We start from the raw sequence: 11,988 nt of genomic DNA on the forward strand, positions 1-11,988 counted from the left end.
GCTTCTTCTCACTCCCACATCCGTTTGTTAGTCTCGCGCGAGTCTGTTTTCTTCTCGCTCCCACCTGGCGCGTCCCACCGGGGAACCCTCCATGATCCCCGCGTGAGGTTTTGTCTCTCTCTCTCTCTCTCTTCCTCCTTGATCTTTCATCCAATTCCTTATACACTCTCCCACCGTTCTCTCTCTTCTCTTGCTTCAACACAACATCTCTTCTCTCATCCTCCTCTCATCCAACCTCTCCCGCCGCCTTCTCTCTTACTATCTTCTGTCACGGTTTCGGAATTTTTGGAAAACGCGGAGGGTTCACAAGGAGGAGCTTTTTGGGATCAGTGTCGCCGCCTCCGTCCGACGAGCCGGTATATATATGTTTACCATCGTCGTCATTGCGGCAGTTCGTGCGGGCGACTTCACGGGGTGCTGCTCTTCTCGCTCTCACGGCGTTTGAAATTTTCACGCAATACAATATAAATTTTATTATATATATCGAGATGCTGTTAGATAAGATGACTTTTACCACGATGGCGACGACCATGATAACACACTTCAAGCACGTAAGTTTGTACATCCAAAAAATAATAATTTGAGTGTGAGTTTCTCTCTGTGTGCTTGAATCCAAAATTTTCTCAAAACAGACGCGACAATTTTTTTTTTTTTTTTTTTTTTTCATAAATATAATAAAATATGTATAATAAAAAAGTGTAATTTTTATGACTAAAATTAAGAAATACCGTAATATTTGAATCTTAATTTTTTTTCTATCGCGTGTGTTAAAAACTATTTTATAAAACTTGTACCGTACTTTCAAAAAATTACATGTACACGTGTAATTTTATATAATATATGTAAACAATACACAACAATACACTTTTATCGGTAAAAAAAGTACGCGGTAAAATGATGATGATCTGTAAAATAAAGATTAAGAGAGAAAAAAGATTTAAAAAAATTTTTAACTAATTATAACCAATTATAACTTCTCCAATAAAACCAAAGAAGGATTATCTACAAGTTGACGAGCTCAACTTAAAATAAAAATATTTCAGTTTGCATATAAATTTACATCTCAAAAAAATATTAAAACGTAGCAAACGGAGAAAGAATGCAATTATTAATTAATTAATAGAGTTTGATAAAAACAAAAACAAAAACAAAATAAAAAAACTGCGAAGAATTGGAAAACGCGAGGTCGATCGATCGACCGATCGATCGCGCAATTGCGAGAAGAAGAGCGCATTCCTGCCGCGCGCAATCCCGCTTTTTGCGAGACACCCTATAAGACGAACGGCCCGTGTGTGCTCCGCTCGCGGCTATCTGTTTTTATCCCATTGGGGAACGACCATCACCACCACACACTACCACCTGTGGCACGGGCACGCGAGCCGTTCCGATTTCCGGGTCCGCCGCGACCGGCCAGGCCGATCGGGGGCCGCGCGCGCCGTCAGAGCGCGAGAGAGGAGACCTCGGCGCTCTCGCCGATTTACTCTCTCGCAGACAGACCCTGGGACAGAGAGTGAGAAGAATTCGGCGCGGATAAGTCGACGTTGCCCGTTGGAGAGAGAGACAGTGCGCGACAGTAAGTGCGGAGATATGCGTGCGATTCGCCGATTGATGTGAGACGGGTTGCGGTGATTTTTGCCGGTCCGAGGACGACGGCGTCATGGTAATTATGACAATCGCGATCGCGAAATATATATTTAGTGATCATCATCCAGTGCGTTGTTATATCGTATAAGATTGTTTGTTGTTTCCGCTGTTTCACGCAAAATTCACACAAAGGGGAAGCAAGTTTTTTTTTTTCCACACGAGACGAGAGATTCGTTTCTCGCTGATTTGTTTTATCAATTTTTTTTATCAAAGATCGAAATCGTCGTGTTATATAAATTTCGTTTTGTTCTCTCGAGTTTTTCTCTCGAGAGACTTTTTTTTTGTCTTGTAAAAAGTTGGGAACACTCGGAAAACGATCCTTATGTTTACAACGAAATGTGATAGTGACTTTGACAGATAACACAGTTTTGACGTGAAGTACTTATCTGTACGCTTGCTTACAGCGTTGGAAATCGTCTTCATTGAAAATTATAATAAATTTTTTGGCTGGCAGAGAAAATTTCTCGTTGCGTAGAGAAATTTCTACACTTTTTATCATTTATCTATTTTCTCTTTTTGTATGTGATTTATATCTTTTCTTTTGGAGTCGAAATACAAATCCTAGTAAAAAGATTTTTTCTCACACGACGAGTGCACCTTTTTTAAGGTCTTTTGAACGTTACTTGCTGATATAATATTTTTAAATTATATTTATTTTGTAGCAGAGAGAGAGAGAGAGAGAGAGAAAAAGAGAACAACAATTATTATAAATATAACAAGTAATGAAGAGTGTAAATAAAAATTTGACAAAAAATTTGGCAAAATAACTATATAAAATATGATAATCAATTGACAGTAATTGTTATTCCAATATAAATATGTAATTAAAATAAAAATAAATAATCTCTATAATATATTTGAGAAGACAAAAAAATTTTATTTAAAAAAACGTTGTTTAAGACATATACTGTTATTGTAATTTTATTATGTCACAAACACACACAAACACACATGTGTAAGATTGTTGTGTCGTGATTTCGAGAATGTTGCAATTTTGTCGAGAAAAATATTCTCTGTTTTATTCTCTATTTTAATAATCCAAACAAGAGAAAAATGAAAAGTTTCGTTTTTTTTTTTTAAATATATATATGAAGATGCGTCGTTTTTCTTCTCAAAGTTTTTCCCCAATACGTGTGTTAGAAGATAAAGTTGCGTCGCCAGCGACACTGGGGACAGCGATGATAGATATAACGTGTAGGATTACCAAATGTACATAAAACAACTTATGTTATTCCTTGTGACCTGTGTTCCACAAGGTAGAAAGACATTTCAAAAGTATATAATAATAATATAAATAAGACTAAAGACTTTGTTATCGCACACAAACATGTAAACGAACAAACAATGTAAGATATATTTATATACGCAAAGTTTATAAAATACATTTCCCGCTCGTTAAAACAAGAGTGTGTGACAATCACGGTTGACGGTCTCTGACGATTATTTTTCTGTGTTATTGAAGCAATATACACGTTTATTTCTCTTTCAAGAGAGTGAGAGCGTATCTCTCATTGTCAGTGCGATAGCTAATAACACGTTGCACACATTATCGCACACACAACCTGCGCGTTGTGTCGTATATCTCACATGGGAGAGAAGAGATTCTCTCTCCCCCATCAACGATCTCCCTCTCTCTCTCTCTCTCTTCGGTCTCGCTCGTTGCATTTCAAGAAGCGAAGAGAAATGCCAACAAAAGAAAGAAAACTCGCGGCTCACACACTTGACACCTCATTTGCCCAGATAACGCGCGATAAAAAAAAAAAAAAAAAAAAAAAAAAAAAAAAAAATCGGAATTGTGTTAAGAAACGTTTAAACTTTGTGTTTGAATATCTCTCTCTCTCTCTCTCTCTCTCTCTTCGAGTGTCTGTATAATATCAGATAACTTTTTATAAACACGTGTAAGTGTGTGTGCGATGTGACTATATATATATATATATATATATGTATAGTGTGTGTTGTTTTCTCCGACTTCTTTTTTCGTTATCTCAACACACACCCTGTGTATGTGTCGCGGGCACATGATGATGCTTTTCTGGAGGAGGCCGTTTAATTTGCGGGCACTCGCAGCGGCGGCGGCGGCGGCGGCGGACGGACGCATAGAGACGGCCGCGGCGGCGGCGTGATGGTCAATCATTTTATTTGCGAAATGTTAAGTGCCGTTGACATGCGGCGGTGGTGATTTTGCTTAATGCGCGACGATTACGTTAAGAGAGAAAAGAAGAGCTCTCCGAACGCGTTAAGACGTGTAATCTACTCTCTTCGAGAAACGGGAACCGCAATTTATCATCACACACACACACACACACACACACGGTCGTGCTCAGAGCGAAGAGAAAACGTTACACGCGGAAACGCGCGCGACGAGATTCGCAATTCGCGTAATAATCGCACTTTTCCTCTCGCGTGGCGAAACTCGCGCGCGATATTTGCAATATATCCATTCCGTGATCTTCGTAAGATCGATCTCAATTCAATCAACTGCGAATATCATTGTTTGAAGCACAACTTATGTAAAACTCCGATTGGAGGAAAAGAGTTTAAGAAATTCATAAATGCACACAATATTGCGCGTTTTTATTTTTTATCTTTTTTCGATCATGTAAAGTAAAAAAAAGTTACACAATTTCTAAACCAATTGAAAAGCAGGAGATTCAGAAAAACATTTATATTATTTATCACATCTTTTAGTTTACTTTATAAAACTTTTTTAAATTAAAAACAAGATTTTTTATCAAATACATATTCGCGGAAATTTTGTCAAATCTTGTCTTTATATAAATTATATTGATTGAAACGAGCAACTAAAAAAATAGTTTGTTACACTTGAATTTCCGCTTCTCTGAATTTTGTGAATGAGGAAAAAAAAAAGAAACAGAAAATGCAACCTACACAGACGGAGTAGCATTTGAGAGCTCTTCAGCAATTTTTCGCTGATGTGCAATTTGACGGCAAAATTTTTTACGATTAACGTTTTTTTTTTTTCCCTAACACGTATGTTTCGTATTTCGCGACATCACCTACATTCGCGCGATCGGGTTTGTTATTATATGCTATTATTCTTCTGGATTGCGGTGGTGCGCGAAATACACAAGCGTAAGATAATTTACTCGATAGGGATAGGGTTATCGAACGAAAAGAAAAAATAGAACCGTAGATTTCGACGAATAGGTCAGTTGAGGTGAGATAAAGGAGAACGTCTTGGTTATTTTTCCGATATATTCCTTCCGGGAAGACGCGCGTTGCAGCGGGGAAGGAATGTTCGTCCGTTTATAAATGCGTTTCTTTTCGCCAAAATCATCTCGTTATGTCGATCAATAATCGATATAGTGTTACATTCCTGTTTTCTCACACGTGAGAAGATATTGAGACAAAACACACGTGTGACGCAACTCTTCTTCACGAAGGATGTTACGCGTTCCGAGTATCTCGTTCTTCGAATTATAACCGTATACTCTTTTGGAGACATATATATATATATATATATATATATATAAATATAATATATAAAAATATATATATATATAATATATAAAAATAAATATATATATATTTTGGAGACATATATATATATATATATATATATATATTTGGAGACAAATATATATATAATCTTTCNATATATATATATATATATATATATATATTTGGAGACAAATATATATATAATCTTTCGCTAACTCTATATAAAGCAAATTGTTCGTTGCGTAATAAAAAAGAGTGATATAATATACGTGCGATAATATTTATTACAATACAGCCGCGCATTTTGTTTTCTCCCCTTTGCTCGAGTGTTACAAATATTACAATATCCGCCATAACATAAAAAAAAAAAGCTCATGAAATCTAACAATAAGTTCCTGTGTGGGGTCTCACATATGACCCAAACTGGTCGAACGTACGTGGTGAGGGAAGCATTCTGAGATTAATACAAGCGTGTTTGTGTTTGTCATTGTATATTCTTTTAATAATGAAAAATAAATAAATAAATATTTTTTCGCAATATTTTGAAAAATTAGTTAGGGGGGTAGACGGGATCTCTCGTATGTGATGCAAATCCAGCGTCTTATATGAATTTAAGAATTGAAATTCAATTAAAAAACTCGCGTGTAAAAAAATTTACACGCGAACAAATATATGTATATATATATATTAGGTCTATCGGAAAGTTCTGTCCGTTTTTGGAATAAAACAAAATACAAATTTTTCTTACCGTCAATAAACTTGATTAAATAATATAATTGCCATTATTATTAATGATTTCTTGCCAGCGTGAGGGCAATTTGTATATCCCATTTTTGAAAAATTAAGAAGAATTTGTATTTTGTTTTATTCCAAAAACGGACAGAACTTTCCGATAGACCTAATATATATACATATATACACATTTTTCCGCACAACATTCTGCGATCGGCTCGTAGATATATTTCGTAGTTTGGTAACTTCTCGAGCTTCAAAAAGATTTAATGAAAAATCAACTTTTCTATGAATTCAGATGTGCGTGTTACAGAGATAAAGTTTATGTAAAACTAGCATGGTAACACGTAAGAAAGCTCGTTTTATGGAGAATAAATATTGTACTCTTTACGTGATGTCCAAGAGGATAAAGTAGAGAGAGATTTCATAATTTATTAGTGATAAACAAGAAAAAGATTTGTCGGGATCGCTATTTTCGAAAATTATTTTTTATCTCATCATCTTTTTCAAATCTCGACGTGACAGCGAAATTTCGAGATCATGATTCGTCAAGATCTGTCGAAATCATCTTCTTCACCAAAGGGAGGCGAAAACCCAAATGTTACACAGTGTAATCGATTGTTACGTGTCGATTTGTTACACGATCGAGGGAGCGCAGGGTGAATCAAATCAAAGACAATACGATAATACGGATGAACTTACGCGAAAAAAAAAATCTAATTAATTCGTTTATAGTATATGAATGTAAGGACATGAAGAGCCGTTCGCAGGATGTTGTGCGTGAATGTGCTTAAATATATATATATGTATACACATTGAAAAAGCAGTTTTGTTGAGATAACAAAAATTTGGTAAATTAAACCAAATAAAGTGTTCTGGAAACTAAATTTTGGTTGAGATTACCAAAGTTTGGTAATCTCAACAAAACTGTTTTTTCAGTGCACATATATATTTCGAAATAATTTTTTTCCTCCATATAGGAAAAAAAATTATTAATTAATTCGCTTGATAACGAGCAATTTGCTCTGCGCAAGAAATAATTTTCGCGTTCTGTACGCGAGCGCGGAAAAAGTAGTACCCGAGCAACGTTAATACAAGAGATTTAAGATTGAACGCGGCGGCGGCGGCGGCGGCGTTGAGAATAGATAAATTACCATAACTGTACTATTAATAAAGGCGCGCGCGTACGATGATTATTCATCTCCCGTCGTTATAATTGACAGGCGATTAGAACACAGAAATCGTGTTAGAACAGAAACTAAACAATAACCCTATGATAAGCGATAACTGGATAGCGTAATGAGATCGTCTTGTCTGGTATGTCTTCGATTTGTAATTCTTGAAAAACCAATTAATAGATTTTTCGCGTTCAAACACATACACGCGCGTATGATTCTCGATTATTCCAATTCGAAAGTTATCATTTTACACACACACACACACACACACGCGATCTTGTGATGCGATTGTTACAACTTCTGTTGCAACGTAGAGAGTTTGCAACATCGCCTCGAATAGGTTTTGTTTTATTCGTAAAAATTACATATGTATATTTTTTATAATTTATAAATTCTATTTTTTTATAATTTATAAATTATATTTCTTCATTCGCACACGTTTGTAAGAGACAAAAAAGACAATTGCAGCAATAGCAAAGATAAGGTACAGGACAGATTAGTTTTTTTTCGTCTTCTTTTTTTTTTTGAAAAAGTTAAAAAAAAAAAACATTTTGTTGAAACAATAATCTTTATTTTGCTGGTTGGCAACATACACACTACTCTGTTATTCCAAAGTCTTCGTTCAGAAATTAAGTCGCGTTTGTTATCATCACGACGTCTACGACGCACAGCGCGTGTCCGCGCGCCTGTGTGCGTGCAATTTGCCGATTTAACCGAGCACAAAAATATGCTTCACATACACAGTCTCGTATACACGGCTTTTTAACAGCTCTCGGGACGTTTATTGCCGTTATTAATTTGTCATTAAATTTGCACGAAGTTAAAGAGATAGTTTTAAATCAATCTTAAAAAAAAAAAAAACAAAAAACACAATCTGAATATTTTACATGTAATATTATTAATGATTCTTTGTCAGAAGTTGTTACTTATTATTGCTCTTTGCGTGCAAATTTGAGTTTTAATTTAAACCTGTGCTTTTTTTTTGTTTTTGATTTCTTTTTCGAAACACGAACAAAAAATAGATCGCAACGAGAGAAATATAGAAAGGAAAAGAGAGAGAAAGGAGCTATCTTTCGACGGCCGCGCGTCAAGCGCCGGACCTTGTCGTCTTTCTTTTAGCGTGGGACTGGTTCGGTGAGATGTGTGAAGCGCGATACATTTTTTCACGCTCTTTATTAGACCTCTTTATTAGAGATTAGATCCAGAGGCTTGATTCTGATCGGAAAATCATTAGCGTAAAGTCGCGCGAGCTAAGAATAGTGTCCGTTTCGTAAAAAGTAAAACAGGTTCGAACATCATAAACGTTTAAGTGCGCAAAAAATAGGCGATTTAAAAGAAGAAAGCAACGGAAATCCAGTCTTCGCGCTCGCGCGCGCGTATAAAATTTGTAAACAATTTATATATTTCGTTCATAATTAATTACGAAAGAAAAATGCGACATTTTGCATCCTTTTTTTTATTTTTTCCTTGCAAAAAAATATAAATAATGTTTGAATTCTTTTCTAATATTTAATACAGTATTTAAAAATCTGCTTTCTCTCTCTCTCTCTCTCTCTCTCTCTATATATATATATATATATTATATATATTATATATATATATATAGTTGATATTATATATATATTTATATTTATATAAAGTATATCTATATACACAAAGTATATATATCTTGTTGAATAAGAGCAAGAATTACATATTAAGAAACATTTATTTTTATATGAGACTTTAAACTCTTTCGACAATATATCGGTGTGATATTAACGCTTAAAAATATAATTTTCTGGTATCTTAAAGGCGGTTAATTCGATAATATGCCAGTCTCTCGTCGCGACCCCGGTTTCAACGATATGTTTATATGTTCGCGCTTGTTACAAAGTAAAATAGGTGAATGTGTAAGTTAAAATAAAATAGAAAAACAAATAGAAACGTAGTTACGTTATTAGAGAAGAATGCGGCTTCGCCGCAACTTCTGATGTTCGCGTGCATCACGTTCCTCGCGGAGAGATATACCATCCCTAGGTAGAGAGAGAGAGATTCTCTCATCGTGTGTGCAACAGGTTGGGTACAGCGCGCGGGATTACCGTGCGCTGATGATAGGGACGGCACTTACCGTAGCGGTGTGCTTAATTAAAGTCATTAATGAGAACGAACAATATAACCGGTCAGAAAATGCATCCCGTGTACACGGAAACCGCTACAAAGAACCCAGGCGTGGAATGCGACGCCCGTTCGTTCGCTCTTCCTTCTCTTCTTGTTTCTCCTCGCATTCTTCTCTTTCGGCGAAAATCGTAAATCAATCATAATCAGTGAAACAAAAAAAAAAAAAAAACAAAACAAAAGAACAAAATACAAACAAAAAATTTTGCAAGCTTAAATAATTCAATTACCCGCAATTTCCGTTTTTTTTATTAAATTTATCTCCTCGCTCACAACCGCAACGTGCGCTTTATAAGTGTAATTTATTTTTACACTTATTTCTCAGATTTTTCAACAAGAGAGATATTTTGATACGATGGTCCGTCGCGGTTTCTTCGTACATCCCATTTGTTCGTAAAAGATTAAAAAAAGAGATAAGAGATAAAAATACGCTCGAAATTTAAGTTGTCTCAATCAGAGTACGCGCGCGTATTTAATGTAAGAAAAATACAAAAAAAAAAAAGGATCTTTCTCAAAAAAAAATCTGCGTTCAAGAAAGTTCAGTCTCAGCTAAGACGAGATTCTTATTAAAGGCGCGTGTGAAGAATGAGCGAAAACTGATTTTTCTGCCGTTTCTTTTGCGAAGAACTACATCACCGACATTGCTCTATAACGTTTATTAAACGTGCTGAATCATTTTGAGTAAAGATATATATATATATATATGTATGTACCTATGGATATAATGTACCGTCGAGATTTCTCGTCTCTCTGTTCGAAGACCGCGGCACTGAAATACCCGCAATTACACGGTTATCACGCCGGTACATATCGTTTATAAACCATTTTCTTCCCGATCCGTGTAACAGCTCTCCAATATATATATATATCCAATATATATATATATATTTCTAATATATATATATCTCTCAATATATATATATATATATATATTGGAGAGCTGTTACACGGAGATATATATATATCTCAATATATATATCCAATATATATATATATATACGTGTGTGTGTGCGTACACACGTTAGTGAGTCAGAGAGAAAGATCCGTGGTTACGGGGAGTCGGGATCATCGGGGCAACACCGGGAGCGTTATCGCGGCGAATTGCAAATAGAGAAATCGCGGCGGAGCTCCGCGAATAACACTGGGGCACTCAGTCAATCGCAAAGAGAGATCCATAAAACAAGCCGCTGCTATCCGCGCGCGCTCGCGCGATTTTTCGCTCCCCCGTCTCTCTCTCTCTCTCTTTCTTTTACTCTCCCTCTTCGAGACACGTCGTGTTCCCTTCTTCTTTTTTTTTTTTTTTTTTCTCCTTTTTCTGCCCCCTTTCCTTTTCTCTCGCTCCTAACTCCTTTATTCCTCGGTGAGAGAATCGGTCGAAGAAAAATGTGCTCGCACCTTTATTGTTCCCTCTCGTGGCGGCGTCGCGCGCGTTTTAGTGCTAAATCAGAGAGAGTAGCGCGGGTAGCGCGTTATCGGAGTCGTGCGTGAAAACCGATCGCGCAAAAGACGCGTGTCGCCAATTACAACTGAGTTAAAGCGTCGTCTGATACGCGAGGTCTGATACATTCGCCTACGTAATGTATATACGCGATTGTAACGCGAGAAACCGTCTCTTATATATTTACATATATTATATATATCCGTCGCATTTCCATCGCCGTGAGTACCGTGTCTTTTTTTTTTCTTTTTTCTATCGCGTGTACAAGCAACTCCGTGTGAGAAAACCAAACCCGAAAGTCGCCCCGCAAACCGAGTCCTCGCTTTAATTAAGAAAAAAAAACCAACAAAATAATATCGCGAAAGATTGTGAATTGTTTTGATAACAAAAAAAAATGATTAAATTCTACGTTTTATATATAGAAACATTTTTCTGCGTCATATCGCGTCTTACGATTGTTTATAAAAAAAAGATTTATTTATTCTAGAAACTCTTGTTTCTTACTTGCGGAGTAAGTATTTGATGTGTATTTCTCGCTTGTGTGTGTTCGCGCATTAGTTTTAAAATTAATGCAAAATATATTCAGCTGTGAAATTCAGCTGAGATAAGAATCAAACGCGCGCCCCAACAACAATAACGTGAGCGCGGCGCGCGCGCGCTCGCGAAGAGATTGCGCAAAAATATTTTCACAACGACGGCGCGTCAACGTTTCGCCGTCCTTATAACAATGACTGAAAAAGACGAATTCACACACTCCCGCGAAAGATACGGCGTTACTCGGCGTGTAGTATGTTGTACTATCTACGCCGACAAGAAGAGACAACAAGTGTTTCGCGCGCGCGGTGTGTAACGAGATAATCGCGGCACGCCACTCGCGCGCGCGCGCGCGCGCGATTACGATAACGCAGTGAAATTATTCTCTCTCTTTGCGCTCTCGATTTGACCGTGCGCGCGCGCGCGCACGAAATTGTCCCGACGTAAAAGCGACGAGCGTTTCGTTTTTTTGTTTTTTTTTTTTTCATATCGCGGGAATTTTTCTCTGATCTTTTTTTTTTTCACACGAATGTGCACAGGGATTTGACTGGAGGATGTTGCTGTCCGGAGCGTGGTTCGAGACGATCGCGGCGGCGCTTCTCGCGATTCTTGTGCTGGCCACAGGTTACCGACCGCCCTGGTGGTTCTGGACCAGAAATCACAACACAAACGCCGGTAAGTCGAATCTCAACTCCTTCCCTTCGCTCAGACCTTTGACCCGCGATATCGGTCATTGACATCATATATATATATATAACATATATATATATATATATATATATATATATAATTATATATATATAAACAGCAAATATATATACATATATATATATATATATATAT

The 11,988-nt window shown here is 36.5% G+C and overlaps 1 protein-coding gene across 1 annotated transcript in view; it reads left to right on the top strand.

Annotated features, from left to right (window-relative positions):
- The first annotated feature begins 408 nt into the window (after positions 1-408).
- The window catches only part of LOC109859613 (ecdysone 20-monooxygenase), an 18,446-nt gene continuing 6,866 nt past the window's right edge, over positions 409-11,988 (top strand). The window contains exons 1-2 of the mRNA XM_020438004.1: positions 409-551; positions 11,685-11,820. Coding sequence (XP_020293593.1) covers positions 489-551; positions 11,685-11,820 — 199 coding nt within the window. The 5' untranslated portion in view covers positions 409-488. The remainder of the gene's footprint in view (positions 552-11,684; positions 11,821-11,988) is intronic.

The sequence above is a fragment of the Pseudomyrmex gracilis genome, unplaced genomic scaffold (genome assembly GCF_002006095.1).
Source record: "Pseudomyrmex gracilis isolate BER0280 unplaced genomic scaffold, ASM200609v1 scaffold_271, whole genome shotgun sequence".
Lineage (NCBI taxonomy): Eukaryota > Metazoa > Arthropoda > Insecta > Hymenoptera > Formicidae > Pseudomyrmex > Pseudomyrmex gracilis.